This window comes from Vespa mandarinia, chromosome 16 (assembly GCF_050613455.1).
Source record: "Vespa mandarinia isolate Hongniang chromosome 16, ASM5061345v1, whole genome shotgun sequence".
In the NCBI taxonomy this organism is placed as follows: domain Eukaryota; kingdom Metazoa; phylum Arthropoda; class Insecta; order Hymenoptera; family Vespidae; genus Vespa; species Vespa mandarinia.
Window position 1 is genome coordinate 57,501 of NC_140825.1, and position 19,540 is coordinate 77,040.

At 30.8% G+C, this 19,540-nt stretch overlaps 2 protein-coding genes and 1 long non-coding RNA gene across 3 annotated transcripts; all 3 read left to right on the forward strand.

Annotated features, from left to right (window-relative positions):
- Window positions 1-3,457: 3,457 nt before the first annotated feature.
- On the forward strand, window positions 3,458-4,163 carry LOC146872472 (uncharacterized). Its single transcript, XM_085662001.1, has 2 exons — window positions 3,458-3,820; window positions 3,897-4,163. Exons 1-2 carry the CDS (start codon window positions 3,458-3,460, stop codon window positions 4,161-4,163), a joined length of 630 nt encoding a protein of 209 aa, XP_085518127.1.
- Window positions 4,164-5,713: 1,550 nt separating this feature from the next.
- Window positions 5,714-6,373, forward strand: LOC146872473 (uncharacterized). Its single transcript, XM_085662002.1, has 2 exons — window positions 5,714-6,056; window positions 6,246-6,373. Exons 1-2 carry the CDS (start codon window positions 5,714-5,716, stop codon window positions 6,371-6,373), a joined length of 471 nt encoding a protein of 156 aa, XP_085518128.1.
- Window positions 6,374-9,820: 3,447 nt separating this feature from the next.
- Window positions 9,821-12,473, forward strand: LOC146872474 (uncharacterized). Its single transcript, XR_014983101.1, has 5 exons — window positions 9,821-9,987; window positions 10,064-10,183; window positions 11,671-11,796; window positions 11,856-11,952; window positions 12,336-12,473. It is a non-coding gene; the product is annotated as an uncharacterized LOC146872474 (long non-coding RNA).
- The last annotated feature ends 7,067 nt before the right edge of the window (window positions 12,474-19,540 follow it).

Genomic DNA, 19,540 nt, shown 5'->3' on the forward strand with positions numbered 1-19,540 from the left:
TAATTTATTTCTATTCATTCATTCTTTTTATTTATTAAATGCCTTTTTCGTTTTCGTCTTTAATTTCGTGGTTACTTTCTCTAGTGACATGAATTAATATATCATCCTCAAAGATTATTATTTTATATTCTTCAAGTTATATTCTGATTACATCATTTATAATAAGAGCCCGAAGTATCCTTGTAGCACTTTATACATAGTGTCCATCTTTTCTTTGAAAAGAAGCTTTTGCGTTCTGTTATTTAACTATAATCTTAACCGTTCTAAAACCGTCTCTGCAATTCCATATCGATACAGTTATGAAATTAGTTTGAATTTGTATATTGTTTAAAACGCTCGTTTAAGATCCATAAAATTACTATCACCACTTTTCCAACGCGAACTACAATTTTCCATTCGTCTAGGACAGTTGGATTTGCTCTTTCGCATGAGTACTCTTTTTTATAGCTAGAATGATTTTCAATCACAATATCATTAATTTCCAAATCGCTTCTATTTACTTTTTCAATAATAATTCTGGCTCTTCTTGCACATGTTTCAAATTTTTTTCCGAGAAATAAACTAATTGGGATGCTCTAAGAATACATTATCTTAAAGAAACGTTCTAAGTATCTGTAACGTAAAATATGTTATTTCATTAAATAAAATGTATATTATATCTTGATATCTTAAGCAATATTTTTTCTAATGTTATTTTATAATCTTTGTTGTTATGTACTGGACCTATTAATTATTGTCTATTCTTTTTAGATTATACACGGAAATACTGTAATATATATATATATATATATATATATATATATATATATATATATGTTTATATATATATTTACACACACATCTTTATTTTAAATATATACTAATTAGTACAATGTAGCGTGGGTATCCCCACCATAATGAATATGCAAGCATATATCTATGAAATCGAGTAAAACGTAATTTTGATAGTATATATTTTTGAGGCAACAGTATACTCTAGATAATGATTATTACGAAGAAAACAACTTGTTAAGTCGAAAATGGCATAAAATGGTAGAGATATAGCATTATGTAGAATTTACCTCTAATAGTATTGTCAAATCTTCGACCTAACTCTGTTAACCTTAAAAAGATCTCTAAGAAATTTTTTCTTAATTTAGTACTCATGTATGTATTAGATTCATTGGATATGTATTTAAATCGAATTAAGGTCTTTGCGATTTTGAATACTGTTATGTTATTATTTCAATTAGGTATATGTTGAAAATCAATCAGAAACATATATAATCTCTAATTTATCTAATCTTATAATCTAATGTTATATTTTATTAATTTTGAAAATTATTCATTGAAAATGCATATTTATATGTAATTAATAAGAATGAAAAATAGTTTCATTTTTTTGTTATAATTATTCAAAAGAGGTAGAGGGGATAATACGGAGGAGGTAAAAATGGCGCAAGTACTGAAGGTTCTGGTAAAGGAAAAAATTATATGAGACCTGAATATAAAACTGCAGACAACCCATTTTATCTTAGATTTCAATACGAACTGCATTAAGGATATCAGTAAGTATAACGTTTCTTATTATAGGAATATTTTAGATTATTTTTATTCTGATTATATATTCATAGCAATTTGTGTCATGCGTTACTTCATGACAACTTAAAAAAACGGTATCCTTGCCCGATGAATTGTGTAGATATTGACTAAGTAAGTTGGCAGCAGAACAGTTGGCCATGTTGCAAACGGACTTTGATTACATTGTATAGCCTGTAGAGGTATGACCGAGGCTGTAGTGCAGCCACAAAGGTGTGGTGATCTCGTTGGGACTGTTACACCTCCTCTAGCAAAACATGTAACTAACACGCCTCGACGCCATCAAACACACACGTGGGAAACCGACCAAACAAAGTGAGAGACAACAAAAGATGTCGAAAACAAAAGAGATGAGAAAAGACACTGGAAACAAAAAAGAAATCACTCATTCATTCTTTGATTTTTCTTGAGAACACAGCCATAACTGCTGGAAGTGATAGTTTGATTAAACTACTGTGTACTTGACAAAGTTAAATAAATATATCACAAATATTGCTTAATATGCAGTTTCTTTCTACATAGTAAGTTGTCTACGAAAAATCCACAGTTGATGACCCTAACGTGATATTTGAGCATCAAGAGTTCCTAGTAAAAGGAAAACGTAATGGCGTAAGCCATCCTGCCTCAACATAAAACACTAGTTGCAAAAAAAAAATTAATAAATAATAAATTCGAAAATTACAATCAGCATCATGTACAAAACACCTAAAAAAAACACAAATATCGAACACGATGTCAAAAGCTAACAGTGTATACAGATCTATTAGGATTCAGCGAAAATCTGAATCCGATCTCCATGAATCAACAACAACAGCAAATTAAACACACTGATGATATCAGTGGCATAGAGAATGCAGACGGCAAATGAACTCATTCTGAACAAACGAATCAAAACAACAACGGACAAAAAACATCATCAAACACTTCGATAGTATCACCCATCCCATCATACTTCTGATATGCAGAATTTACCCAATTATAATCAACTACTAGCTCTTAATAACATACAGCGTGACAATTATCATTCGATATGTCAACCTAAATTGATGGCATTCATCAAAACTGGATTTCTGGTTTTCTGGATCTGGTTCGATTGGATCTCTGATTCATTTTGGCTGAATTTGAATTCACTACTTATAGAATTGTTGATGATAAAGTAAAATACCTGACAGTCATTAAGGCTCTTAACCACGACACGATCGAGCAGATTTCAGAGCCTGCTACAGATAAGTACAAAGCTCTCAAAAACGCGATAATTTCGCGACTCTCTGGTTCCAGACAAAACCAAGTAAAAAAATTTTTACGTGAAACAACGCTTGCAAATAGAACACCTCTGCTCCTGTGAATTGGCTAATGGTTCCGTTGATGATACTATATTGAACCAACTTTGGCTTGACGACTACTGGCACATATCAAACTGCATCTGATTACCGCAATTTCCGCTTGATGCTATAACCGAGCTTGCGGACCGTTTTTACAAGTTGATGCCATACGATCTACAAAATAACCAGTTCATGGCAACCTTTGCACGTTATCCTGAATCACTGATTCCTCAGGATATTGACTCAAACTTCATGGAAATTCAAAAATCTTTTGCTACGTGTATGATGGAAATCAATAAATTAAAATGACTGCAACAAAACAAACAACACTATCTGCAACAACTTACATTACTGCAACAATAAAACCAACAACTGCAGGCGCAACGATCTCCGAAGCACCATAACCGCAGCAGACCAAGATCACTGACGCCTACATGCATTGGCATCTGTTATTATCACCAAAGGTTTGACAACGAAGCAAAATACTGCACCTCTACTTGCAAAGTCGTTTCAACAACAAACCAGGAAAACTAACGTTGCTGTTTTCAGTAGGAACAATGAATAACAGCAACTCCATACTAAAAGAGTTCCGACTACATATTTACGACAACACAACCGAACAGAAATTCCTGATTGACTCTGGGTCAATCGTATCCATACTACTTACCAAAAAGTTCCGTAAAAATCGAAGTATTGACCCATTTACATTCTACGCTGCAAATTCATCACAAATAAACACATACGTCGCCAAAATCATCAAACTTGATTTAAATCTCCACAGAGATTTCATCTGGTCTTTCATCATCGCAGCAATCATCGGAGCTGATCTCTTAACTCACTACAACCTGCTGATTAACTTAAAATACCAACAACTGATTGATCCAGTGACTGTAGTGGAAGCACAGCATTACGGCATCTCAGTTCAGATGTGCCTATAAGTTCAGATTTGCCTATTAAGTATGCTGAATTCTTAAAACAATTCATCGAGATTACTAGGCCAATCATCAAGCCATGCTTAAATTCAAAAGCACGCGCATATGCGCACAAAATTACTATAATACAACAGTCATTGCACGAGCACGTAAACTAACCGGTGAAAAGACAGCGGCGACAAAAACTCAAATCAGAAAACTTCTGGACTCCAGAATCATTAGACACTACAGCAGTATGTACACTAGTTCTATTCATATGATACAAAAGAAAGATAACAACTGGAAAATATGCGGTGACTATCGTAAACTCAATGATGCCACTTATCCATGACAGTCCTCTGCTCATCCAAGATTTCTTTCCACGTCTACACAACAAAAAAGGATACAGCAAAATCGACTGCGAAAAAGCATACCTAGAACTACTTATTCACGTGGAGGACATTGAAAAAACTGCCATCATAACTCAATGAAGTTATTACGAGTACCTAAGTATGCCCTTTGGTGTAAAAAACACCACCCAATCATACCAATGATTTATGGATGCACTCTTCAGAGACCTGGACTTCGTGTTCGTCTACGTAGATGGTATTCTCGGACGACGAAGACCAACACCTGGAACACGTACGCATCATACTCGAATTAAAAGACAACAACCTTATTATCAATCTCAAAAAATGCCTGTTCAACCAAAAGGAGATAAACTTCCTGGATTACACAATTAATAAACATAGTTACACTCCAACGTGCGAACGAGTTGATGCCATTAAAGAATATCAAAAACCTGAAACTATCGGTGCACTCCGCAGATTTCTTGGCATGATCAACTCCTATGACCTCTGTATACCTTAGGCAGCTCAAATTATGCTTCCTTTCAATAGTTACCTTAAAGAGACAATAAAAAATATAAAACCAAGATTGCATTGACTTCTGAAGCCAATGAGGTATTTGAAACATGTAAAAACACATTTGCAACAGTCACATTGCTCGCTTTTTCATCTTCAAACGAACCAGTGGCTCTCACAACCGATGCATTCGCAACTGTCATTGAAGCTAAACTAGAACAGTTAAAAGGTGATACCTGGAAACCCATAGGTTTCTCCTGAAAACTGATCCAGACAGAACAGAAATACAGCACATACGATCATGAACTCCTTGTTATTTTTGCATCAGTCAAATTTTTTGATCTCTTGCTAAATTGCCATCAATTTGTCATCAAAGCAAACAACAAACCACTCACTTTTTCCTTCAAACAAAAACTGGATAAAGCATCGGAACATCTATTACGACAACTCGACTACACCTCATAATTTTCCACTGACAGTCTATGCAAAAGGTGATAACAATACAGTCGCAGGTGCACTATATTAATACCATAAATATGATATCCATTCTCACATCTCTTGAAATCCAACAAGCACAACTGAACTAGCTGATCTGATCAGAGACTCAATCTCATTGAAACTACAAAAACTCACGCTAGAATCACGAATCAGCATCTATTGTGACATTTCGACAGAATTCATCAAATCATACTTATCAGAACCATTACGCAAGACAGCTTTCAAAGTCATTCACAATCTCTCACATCCTAGCGGCAGAGCCCCATCTCTAAATTTACGCAAAAAGTATATTTGGCCTGAAATCCGTAAGGACGCACTTAATGGTCTAGAGAAGGTCTTGGTTGCCAACGGGCAAAAATTCATCATCATAACAAGATAAAGCCAAACTACATTGACGTATCTGATAACCACTTCAACCACTCACGTGGCCAGCATTTCATAATTCACTTGGACATCATCTATCTATCGAAGGTCAAAGACTATTAATATTGCTTAACTATCATTGATTGCTTCATCAGATGGTTCGTAGTCTCTGAAAGACATGATAACAGATACCATCATTACTGCACTCTACGAACATTGGATCTGTCATTATGGTACACCAATAAAAATCACATTCGATCAAGGAACTCAGTTCGAGTCAGTGCTTTTCCAAATTCTCGCTCAACTCGTGGGAGCAACAAAAACTTGGACGACATCCTACCATCCTCAATCCAATAAAATTGTCGAGTGGATGCACAAGACTCTCAAAACAACACTGATGTGTTCCTCTAAACCATGGACGGAAATCTTATGTAAAGTATTATTAGGTTTAAAAACCAGCTCTAAATCTGACATCCAAGCCACCCCGGCTGATATGCTATATGCTATTCACATGCTATATGGTACCTATATACCAAGCGAATTATTCGTTACCGAACAACAATTTGAGCCACAAATCTTCTAGGAGAAACACAGAAAATTCATGGGTGGACATAGACTTACACCAACTGCTCACCACAATAAAGCCATGATCTTCATTCTAAAAGATCTTGACATCTTTTTTCATATATTCCTGCGCTGTGATTACTAAGCGAAAGCTCCACTGGAAGCACCGTACATTGATCCATATAAGGTTACCGACTGGGTATTCAAAATTAACATTAACGGAGAAGAGAAAATCATTTCAATAGACAAATTGAAACCTGCATACATCAGCTAGACTGATGATGATCAACCAGACTCTTCACCAGATCAACAAACCCAACCACATCACTGGTGTTCCATTACAAATAAACCTAAATGAACTTACACACATAAAGTCAATTTTAAACTTTTCGCCGAAAACCACTTTGGGGGAATGTTCGTGGCGATCTCGTTATAACTGTTACACCTCCTCTGACAAGATACATAATTAAAACGCCTCGGCGTATTATCAGAAGCACACGTGAGAAGCCAACCAAACAAAGAAAAAGACAACAATGAAGCCGAAAATAAAGGGGACAACAAAAGATGCCAGGAACAAAAAAGAAATCATTTTTTATTTCTTTGATTCTTCTTGAGACCATAGCTACTGAAAGTGATAGTCTGATAAAATTACTGCGTATTTGACAAAGTAAAATAAATATATCATAATTATTGCTGTGCAAAGTTTCTTTTTCCATAGTGGGTTGTCCACGAAAAATCCACAACATGGAGTGTCATTTCGACGGCAGTCACGCATCATACAAAGAAGGAATATTAGTTATCAAGATCTTTTCTATTGTAATTATTATTGTTATTGTGTTCTGTAATTGTAATAAAGTTTACATAAAAACAAGAAAAGAATAACCTTGTCATGCCAAACATCCGTAACTATTAATCAAGAAACTAAGAAAAGTGATGTTTTTATTTCGTGATTTGCAATTAAATTGTAGTTTATATTGTAATTACAAAATAAAAAAATAAATGTGTAAGAATAAAGAAGAAAATGAGTAAAGAAAGAAAGAAAGAGGGAAAAAATAAAAGAATGAAAAGATAGACAGAAAAAAAACCATTTGTATAGCAATATGCAACGAAAAGTTTATCTCATTATATATATATACAGTATTTCGAAGTCTCCTGGAATTTATTCGAAATGAAATACTAACTCAAAAAATGTTAACTGAGATATTGAGAACTAACTAAAAATGTTAATGAAAAAAATTAAAATTCTTAAACTACCTTCAATGATTGCATTATCAACATTGAAAACATAACATTATGTAAATATTTATATCTCTCAGAGTATAATAAAATTATTGATATATATGATGAACGTAAGATATAAATTAATTACTAATAATAATAATAATTAATTTTTTATAAATGCATTTTATTACAACTTGAGAAATAATTATACTTACAGATTTGTTATGTCCACTATTGGTACAATACAGATATTAAAATAAGTGATCTACAATGCATGCACAACATATATCGTAAAATTTTATTTTTATCCTTAATTTTGATAGTGTTTTACATAAAGTCTTTCTGTTGATTATTTCAACAAAGTATGCCATCGATTCAAAGAATACTGATCAAATAATATAATGATTATAAGCAATAGGAAAAAAGGCATTAATGTTAACTATAATTCTATATCTTCTACATTTTCTAATATGCAATAATTCTATCACTGATCTTTTTTTATTTTAACTGAAATGCATCGTATGATATTATTATAAATTTATTAACAGGTATGTATTTTTATATAAATCTATTATTAAAATAGAAAATGATTTTTGCATTTTGCGTTTTAGTATCTTGGAATAATAAATGATAGATTTCAAGAATAGAAATGTGATCATTGAAAGAACCAGAATGATGAATACAGGGAATATTTTGAAACAATCTATAAAGCTAAAAAAATTTGGTATAACTTAGTGAATTTATTTTTAATTAATTTTATGTTCTGAAGTAATAGTTACAACAAAATTACTTAATGTAACATTAACTTTTTAAAATTAGAATACCTAATTTTCTATTAATGAAATTAAAAAATAATTTCATTATTTTCAAAATTTAGAAGATTCTCTTGATTTTTTTTTTTTTAATTCAATAAGAAATAGACAGTACGAATGAAACAGTTGATGTATTAAAATAGATACAAGCATTAATATGTTGCATTGTACAAAAGATAAATAAACTCATTATTTCTCTTGTTTTATCATAAATTTCATTTGAAAATAAATGATATATTTGTTATTTTGTAACTGACATTGCTGTTTTCACAACAATTTTTAACTTTCTATAAAAGATTGTTGAAATATATCAGATTTGAAGACCAGTACTTTGACCTTTATAGCAAGGTCCGAAAAGTTGAATAGGTAAGGGAAAAAAACAATTTCTTCAAGAGCTTTTTCAAGAATATTCTAGATGTTTTTTCCATCTTTCATCATTCTATCCAGATTTCTCTTTTTTTCTTATAAATTTTTTTTTGTTATTAATTCAATGATGAATTTTCTATAAAACCGGTTTTATATGTTGGCTAGTTGCATATTCTTATTTGATTATAACAATTCATCACTGACTTTGGTTGATCTCTGAGTATATGGAGCTTGTTCACACAAGCCATAGCAATAGATATAGATGATATACTACTAATAAAATTTGTACTCAAAATTTTATTTTAATTTTAATAATGTATAAAATAAATAATTATATATTATAAATGAGAAAATAACTTTCATCTACAATTCTGTGATTTCTGATTAGAGATAGATGTCCATAATTCCAAACTTGAATTATAAATGCCATGTCCAAATGAAAAACAATTTTAATTTTGCGTAATACTGATTTTTTCAAACATAAATTATAAGAATTGATCCACTATTTCTATATTTGGTGATAACAATATTTTTGCATCTTCCAAATGTCTGTGTCAAATACACAGTGAAAAAAATTTTCTTTCTTATCGTTAAATAAGTAAACAATTTTTCTTAATTAGTCATCTATGAAATCACACAAGAGACCTAGACATAAAGATACTATTCAGAAGTATCATTTATATATACATACATACACATATACACAATGGTGCATTATATATACTACACATTATAGATACACTATTTGATGAAAACAATTATTGTTGATAATAAGTTAGGATCACAGAACAATAGGTTCGAGTAAAGAAATAGAACATTCTATAAGGTTATTACTTCTTTGTTCTACTACGCGTCCAAGAAAAACAGTGTTAAGGCAGTATGAAAAAAAGACAATGAAAAGAAGGCAAATTAATGTCAAAAGTGTTTATATTTTTAAAAGAATAGTTTGAGGATAGTTGAAGATTCGAGATAGCGAGAATAATGCAAATTATTGAGAATACATATACTGCGAGATATTATGAATAATGTGAATTAAATTTAGTGATTTTAAAGATTTTGAAATCGTTATTTTTTTTTTTTATTATTATGTTTATTTATTTTATTATATTTAAGTAAATTCCATTAAAAATAAGTTAATATTTAAGTATAAATTATATTTACAAAGTACAGTATAATTGTATTAATAATTTTTTCAGAGAGAGAAAAAGAGGGAGACAATTACTTATTAAAAATTATTATTTAATAAAATTAATTATTTAATATCTCAGTTGTCCTTTCGTGTATGGTACTAAGTATTTTATTTACTCCTATGAAAACAGTCGTATATATATAGAATTGTGATCTATGAGTTCACCGGTCAGGCTGAGTGGAACTATTAGTAGGAATAAAATGGTGTAGTGGGGAATATTCTACGATATAGGGTAATGGAAAAAGGAAAGATACAAAGCTTCCACATACGAGTCATCAATTTGCCAATGCAGATTATTTGGTGAGATATGTTCGATATATTCAATATATTTAATATATTTAAAGTCGAAGAGATCCGAATAAGATATTTATTACAGGAATTTTTCTAGTATTTAATGATACTATTACAAAGTTTCTGTTCCTTTCATTGCCGCTCTCATCAAAGTCATTTTGGATTCGCGTCTACCGACAAATTGCCATAAAGCTTTATTGTCCTTGTAAGTATAAGTAATTACGTATTATTTCTGAGTTACAATTTCGTCTAATATACTAATCAAATAACCAAATGTGTGATTTGTACGGTATAGTATATGCAAGTCAAGTATGAAAGATTTTTTTAAACATGCCGCGAGACTTGCATCATAACTTTTCTTAAATTTTTTACCCTTATTTTTACAATGTTTATGCTTTTTGCGGGTTTTAAGAATGTTTAATGTAATATGTAATTTATTTTTTATTAATCATCACGATATATTATGTTAAATTCGACTTTCATATAATAATATGTATATAGGTACATATATTTATTATATGACATAACCAAACATTCATTATATAAAACATACATACATACGTATATTTATGATATATATCATACATATGTAAATACGTAGCTACTTTATCTATGTATGTAGAATTCTTAAAATCAAGATGCTCTTTATTTAGAACGATTTTGTTTTTCGTCCGGGATTATTATAGTCAAGGATGTTGTACAGATGTGTAAATAAGTAGAGAATTCGCGAGATATTGATGTAATTTGTATAAATTAGACAGAAGAAAACAATAGGATTTGAAAGACAAAAGAATGGATATTTTGTAAAAGCTAGTGCTATTGAACAAATTATTAAGTAACCTTATTATATTAATACATTGCGGACGGATCACAAGAATTCTCATATTTGTGTTTTTGGCATTTAGAGAGACATAGTATAACGGAAAAAATATTTCCATATGAAATTAAAACTGATTAGTCTCTTATTCTTAGTTATAAAAATAACTTGATTTGTATATCAAGTGGGTATTTTATAGCGTGTAATAATCATGGAGAACGATGAAGAACATGATAAAATTCTGAATATGTTACCTGACAATTTTTTATATATTTCAAGTGAAAGTGAAGATATTGACCATTGTGAAAATGATACTGAAAGTGAAAGAAGTGAGGAGGATGAAAAAAAAAGTAAAAAGTAAAAGAAAAAGTATGTAAAAGTAACACTAAGAAAATTACATTTACCAGCTTTGTTTAGTTCCATTTCATATTACACAGTGTTTTACAAAGTATCATACTTCAGCAATATATTAGCTTGTAAGAATATGTAATAAATAACTTAAAAATGCAATGGGTATTTAATTTTAAAGCTACGTTTATGTAAAAGTTTTTTATATTCATTCACCAAAAATATAGTTGGCAATTGGGTAAAGTTAACAATAAAGCTACCAGTCCGCAATGTGTTAATGTTTAAAGTAATTTTGGTGAGATATCTTGTTTTATATTAATAAAGCTGTTTTATTTTATAAGTTATACAATTTTATGAATCGACGAAGATTAACACACAGTACTGTGAAAATCATGTTTTACATTTTACTGTTCCTCGCATATTATTGAAATAAATTACGTTAGTTTGTTAAAAACTCAAGTAAATTCCGATATAAAATGTAAACACATATGTTAAGTATAAACCAACTTTCTACTGTTCTATTTTAGTTGGCATATTCCAGGAAATTTGTTTTCATGCCTCTACGCAGAATAGACAAAATCGTGAAAGGTGATCTCCGTTTTAAAGTAATATGATTTCTGCTATGGACAACACTCGATTGGTCTATTATACAGGTAAGTAATATCATTTTCTTAATTATTCCCAAAATTAACTCTATTTTATTTTATTTTAGATATTCAGTGTCGTCGTTTGTGCAGTCATGGAATTTATCTTTGTTTTAATAAAATAAAAAAAGAATCGTGAGGCAAACTTTATGTTTTCATTTAAATGTACTTATATTTTGCAATTTCAATTAATTTTTAGGAGTATGTGTATTTGAATAGTGTCCAAAGCTGTCACAATGTTTGTTGATATATTTTTTCTATAAAAGAATATTTGTTTTATTTTATTTATACTTTTTTGTTTATATTTTTTTATAGTTACATAGACTATACGTATAAATACATACATTTTATACTTAACGTATATGCTATAAACATTATTAATATTCTATGAATAATAATTGGTTGGTTTTAAAATTTTTTTATTTGGAAATGTTTGTATTTATTTCTTATTACTTTTAATTTTCCGGCTATGTACTTTTAAAGATTTTTTTTATTTTTATATTTATTATAATGATGATATTGATGGTATTGTTTTTGTTTTATTTTAGATCATCATTGCAGTAGTTTGTGCAGCCATATATAAATTTATCTTTGTTTCGATAAAAAAAAAAAGAAGAATCGTGAGTTTTCTCTGTTAATTCAAGTTTATGTGCGTTTTGCGATTTCAATTAATTTTTAAAAACGTGTACTTGAATAGACTGCACACAAAACAGTTACAGTCATAAGTTGTTTTAAAGTTTTATTTATATATATTTTTTATAGTCATATATATTATACTTGTATATAAAATAAACAATAGATATTCGACAATTAATTCATTGTCCGTTTCTTAATTAATAAATGATTATTGCGTATTAAAGTTAGTGCATCATGGAAGATGATCAAGAACTTCTATACAAAATACTTTTATACAAAAATATTGGTAAATAATTTTATAGTTAATATAATTATACAATCGTTTTTGTTACAATAAGTTTTATAAATATTTTTTTAAAATTCTTTTTCAGATCATAATTGCATTCAAATTAAGTCGATCTTTAATCACTACAACTTTAATCTCTCTTATTTTGGATATATAATGTGGACGAGTTTTTTGGAACCACCATTAAACTTCGTAAGTAGTGAGTGAAAGAATTTAAGTATACTTATAGTACTCATCATGCCGAGAACGCAAGATCGTCGATAGGCTTTCCGATAAATTATTGAGATACATCACTATTAATAATTCCTTTTCTAAGTTTATTCATGAGTAGTACATTTTTAATTGTGTATTTTCATTGCCTTTTTCTTATATATATCTATTCTTTTTAATTTGGTGTCTTTTTGTTTCATCAGTTTAAATTATTTAATTAATAGTGCAGTTAAGTAATACTTCTTTTGTTCGTATTTGGTTGTAATATTAATAGTGACATCTGGTATTCATTTACCTGATATCATAAAAAAAAGCATGTTAGGTGGTTTATATTGGATTCATTGTTTCGTATTTATTCTATTTAATCGCAGTATACTTTAATATATTGATATCGATATACTAAAAAATGAGTGAGAAGACAAACGTGACGATTAGATTGTAGAAATTGATTTTATTCTTTTATAAGAACAGCTACTTTTAGTGAAAGGAGTTGTCCGAGGTTCTTTAATTATTTTTGCAAAAATATATATTCAATCAATTTTGCTAAAAAAGAAAGAGCTATCAACAGAATTATTGATTTTAAAAGAAAAAAATAAAGTGGTCATTGGTAAAAAAGAAAGTTTTGAAAATTATCGTACATGTGGTAAAAATTAGATAGACTAGTGTGGTCTATACTAAATTAATTCATTATTAATTTAAGATTTTCAGCAATTAATATATTAATTCCTGTTTATCTTCTCGTACTTTCTGCGTTTTTATTTAAGCATGTGTCAGATGATTTATGAGTAAAAAATAGTTCGTTTTTAATTTTAAGTTTTCCTTTTCTAGCGATTGCGTTAGTAATTGTGCATTATATATTTTGCACTTGATGAATCCACGAATGTTAAATGATCGATTGTACATCGTTAAATTTTTAATTACATATATACATACAAGACAATTTCATTATTCGAAATATCAAATTAATCATTAAACATAGTAATGAGTAAAAAAATAGTCGTATTACACAACACACACACGTACGCGCGCACCTGCTGACCCTTTGCACTTAACGACTTTTCCGCTAGGGAGAATTAACAACTCAAAACAATTTTGCGAATATTAAGCAAGCTTCTTACAGCTATTTTAAAATGAAATATCCAAAAAATTTGGCTAAATATGTCTCTTGTGAATGTTTTTGAATAAAAAGGAATGTTGCTTACGTTATTCCTTGATCAATACTGTTGTAAATTTGCCAACAGCATAGTGCTCATATTTATTACATCAACAAATGCCCAGAATTCTTCGTTGTTCACATCATGCCAAGTTCGCTATATCGAATTCGACCATAACGTGTTCACTTTTAACTTTTTTTATCATAATTATTTATTTCACACAAATTCTTTTTTGTCTTAGAAAAATCTTTTGGCAACAGAATTGCGTATAATGACTGGTTTATTATATAAGAAATGATAGACGCATACAATATACATAGGTTTTAACTCAAATGAGAATATTAAACACGGTAACAAAACTATAATGATCAGACCGAATAATATGTTCCTTAAACTCGTGCGCCTTTTTCGGGATTCGTGGACAGAGAGACCGAGATTTCGAGGAAACGAGATCAGCACATCACTTTGCACGAAATAAACACAGCCGGATATCACGTGCACCGAAATTTTCGCGTTCAGATTTAATTTACATATCCAATACTTTTCCTTAAATTGAACGCTTAAAAAACTTAACTAACTAAATTTGCACCGCTAATGTACTTGATTTTTTTGGGTCGTTTAATGCCTTGGTTAAAACGTCGGCAATCATATCGCTGGTGTACAAATATTATAATTTGAATTTCCTATCACGTAGTGATAGCGTATTGCTATGTGCTTGGTTCTCACATGGAATACAGGATTTCTTAATAATTTTAATGCGTTTGTATTATCATAAATAGTGACGTCGATTTCGAAATCTAATGCCAGTTCTGAAAAATTATCGATTAAATACAAGGCCTCCTTAACAGCGTCTGTAATTATCATATATTCTGTTTCCATTTTTGATAAAGCAACCATTTGTCCATTGCTTCCTTGATTCCCATGAAATAGGACCTCTACCTAGAAAAAAAACATAATCCGTATAGCAGTGGCGATCGTTCATGCATCTTGCCCAATTAGCGTCTATAAAACCTTCCAAACAATTGTTACCCGATTAATAAGATATGCAATAATGATCGGTGCCTTTAATATACCTAAGTATCCTTTAGGCTCCTTTCTAATACGATTTCTTGTAGCAATTATTGAATTGACTTAAGTAACTTACTGTGTAACATATATCATATCTAGACACAGTTGCTGGATACATTAAACCACCTATCAATTCACGGTGTGGATATTGTTTATCTTTAGTCTTTTGTTGTTCCTTAATTAACATTGTACTTTGTTCTAATAGGAATCTCAGTCATGATGGATTTCTTTAATTATTCTCTTATATGCATTCTTTGGCCTACTTGATTTCATGGTCTTTGATAGTAAACTCTACCTCTAAACAATATTTGACGTTTCCTAAATCTTTAACTGAAATGAACGCTTTTGTAAGACCATTCTTTATTTTTTGAATCTTTGTTACATTAAAATGGATAATATGGATAATATTAAAATATCATCGACACAAACAATAGCTAACAATAGCTTTTCCTTTGTTCACGGCGGTATACACATGGGTTGAAATTTGATGACTTCAAGCCCATGTTCCTTAATTCTTTATCCAACTTTATGTGCCACTGTCTAACAGTCTGCTTTAATCCACATATGGCTTTCTTTAGCTTGTAAATCTTATTCCCGCCTTCCATTTGCTTCTGCATCTTTCTTGCGGTATTTTTAACTTTATTAGTCGCTTTTTCTGTGTCTATTAACTTTTTAAGCACATTCTGCATGTTCTCTGATACTTCCATATATACTTCCCTATCCAGTGAACCGTTCAAGTAAGCGATGGTAATATCAATCTGATAGATGTTGATTTTATAATGAGCTGCCAATGCTGCTGCAAGACGAACTGAACTCAGACAAGCTATAGGTGCGAACGTCTTAGTAAAATCCATGTTTGGTCTCTGGCTAAAATTTCGTGCTACTAGTCTGGATTTCTTCTTGCTAACTACATTGTCTGATCCGTACTTGTTTGTTAACTATGCAACTGCCAATGATATTCTTTCTCTTAAGCTGTTCAACTAATTCCCATACATTCTTTTTCAACATTAAATTAACCCTTTGCACACGAGAGGCGACTCTCAGTAGCTACGGCGTTTTATGTAGCAACTTTAGTCTTTATACTGGCAACAACAGTCTTTATTTATGCTTTGTCTATACTATATATAGATTTCGTTACCTCCAAATAATAGGAGCGCAGTATCGATACGTAAATATGTTCCTTAACTCTTTATGGTCTTTCTTATGACTTAGAATGAAGATAAGATAAAATTAATCTCAAATTCTTCTGGGACTGTGGTCCTAATAATGTTTCCGACGTTAGTTCAGTTTCGACGATCGAGGCAAATGTATCATAAGATTTTTCATCGATTGATTTTAAATTTTGAAGCTCCACAAAAATGACTTAAAAGTGAAATTATTTCAAGTGAAGATGAATTTGATTTTGAACTGTTCATGAAAGAGACCAATGTTATTCACGAAGAAATTAATAATAGAGAAAAAGTGAAAGCAGTGATGGAGATAGTGACACCGTATTAGATGTAAGAAATCGAAAAATTAGATTAATAGATAACGAATCGGAAAGTGATAGTGATTCCTCACAAGACTCGAATAATGCAGAATGGACACCCTGTGATGAATTCAGCGTAACATCAACGAGAATAAAATTCATACCCGGCGAAAAACCTCTAGGAAAACAGCTATCCTCAAATATCAAAGAACCTTTGGATATTTTTAAGATGTTCTTTTCCGACGGACTAGTAACAAAAATAATAACTGGAACTAACAATTATGCTGCAATGAAGTTAGAGAGGAGGACGCTGTTGTCACGTTTGATTTGGCAAACATGACATAATGTCATGAAGAAAAAATTTTAAGTGTTCATCGTAATTGTTATAAATATGGGAACGATGCCAATGGCCAATATCCAAGAATATTGGTCAAGTGACACATCAAGTTACATTCCATTTTATCCCAATACTTATATAAGAGATAGATTTACCTACCTTTTTTGGATGTTACATGTAAAAATAGTTTTAGCACAAGATACTAAACTTACAATACGTTTGCAGTTAATAAGTGGCTACCTTGATTATATAAACTTAAGATTTTTGAATCATTTTATACCGAGCGAACAAATTTGTGCCGACGAAGCTATTGTAAAATTCAAAAGGTTGAATTTCATTTATCATGCATAACCTGAAGAAAAAAACTAAATGGAGCATTCGAATCTATACATTAGAAGATTCCAATACGGGTTATATTTGTGGAATTATGCTTTATCGTGATAGTCTTACAACACAAACATTGATAAGATCAGACCTTCTATTATTAACTAGAATTCCATTGCATTTGTACACAATGCTATTGAATAAAATTCCAGGTATGCAAGAACATTATATATTTACAGACCCTTATTATATCATTTATATTTTATCTAATGAATTACGTAAATTAAAATATCATTTGACTGGAACAATATTGACAAATAGAAAAGAGTTGCTAGCGATAAAAAAACCAAAATTTCAAAAAAAAAAGATAGCTTATTGTAGAAATAATAATTTAGTTCTGACGTGGAAGTATAAGAGGATTGTCAAATATTGACAAATTGGCATAATGCAGAGATAAATACAGTACAGAGAACTTTTCGTCATGGTGTTCAGACTGTTCTTAGAAATCCTAAGGCAATCATAAATTATACAAAATTCATGGGTGGCGTTGATCGTGCCGATCACTATGTCTCGATATACTGCTTTATGCAGAAATTACTGAAGTAATAGCGCAAGCTAATTTTTTAGGGATTAGAAATCTGTTTAATTAATTTCTATATTCTTCATAAACAAGTCAAACAGCAAAAGAACGAACAGTCACTTAAACACTTACAATTTATAAAAATTTTAGTAGACCAGTTATGAAGATTTTTGACAACCGCAAGATCAAGCTTCAACATCAATCTCCGATTATACGGTTAAATGAAAAGCTCCATATGATATGAGCTCCATAGGCACAGAAAAGGATTGTAAGGTTTGTTCTTATAGAAACAAACCAAGTGGAAGACACAAAACAACCTATTACTGCGATATTTGTCCGGATAAACCAAGGATACACCTTGTTTTATAAATTATAATATGAAAAAAATACAGAACTTAATATTAGGTCTATCGGAAAGTTCTGTCCGTTTTTAGAATAAAATAAAATAATAAATTTTTTACATTTTGAATAAACTTTATTGAATAATATAATTGCCATTATTATTTATGATTTTTTGCCAGCATGATGGCAATTTGTATATCCCATTTTTAAAAAATGCCTTATCCCTAGAGACGAAACATTGAACCAGTGTCTGATTTCTTCTTCGTTTTTGAATTTTTGCTTTGCAAAAAATTTTGTAAGGATAGAAACAAATAATAATCGGAGGGTACTACTCCGGGGAGTATGGTGGATGCGATAGAATTTCCCTAAAGCTCTGCAAGTTTCTGACAAGTCCCCAAAGCAGTATATGATCTGGCATTATCATCAAGCAGTGTTATGTCCTTCCTATTGAACATCGACGGCCTCTTTTCTTGGAGTACTGTTTTTAAGTTATCCAATTGGTGACAGTTCCTCTCTGAATTTAGCTTTTCGTTCAGTTTCAACAGCTCAAAATGTATTGGTCCTCGAATGTCCCACTATATACACAACATTCTCTTACTCAGGCTTAACTTTGGTTTAGTAGTGGAGAGGGCAGGTTCACAATATGCTCTTTTCCTTACGATGTTTTCCTAGGTAATCCACTTTTCATCTCCAGTTATTATCCGGTCCAAAAAGGGTTCGATTTTGTTCCGTGCAAGCAGAGATGTGCATATGATGACTCGATCCTTCAAATTTTTCTCACTTAACTCACGTGACACCCATCTCGAATATTTCCACATCAATCCTAGTTTCCGAATATGATTCGAAATGGTTTGTGATTGGCTAAAACACGTCACTACCACTGGATTCGTTACCATCGCTTTTATTTAACATTTTTGTATTTCGCATTTTGTATGGGTTTCTTAAATTTTAATAACTAAACTGCTTTGTAACAGCAATTATAAGAATTGTGACGAACTGTCATAGGATACTGACAGGAACTAACATTCAATTACGATCGTAACTGGTAAAAAATCATTCTGCGAATTTGGCTTCTTATGTTTACGTTTGGCTTAACTATCTGTTCGCGAGCCTGGCTTCTGATGTTTATATTTGGCCCGACTATCTATTCACAAGCCTGGCTCGTGATATTCATGTTTGGCCTGACTATCTGTTCGCGAGTCTGACTCGTGATATTCATGTTTGGGCCAAAATCTTCATCACGAGTCAGACTCGTTAAAGTACAGGAAGAGGTTAATACTAACATGAATCATCTTCGTTTTAGTTCATTCGCTAGGTCGGTATGTATACATTCAATGATAAAAAAAGA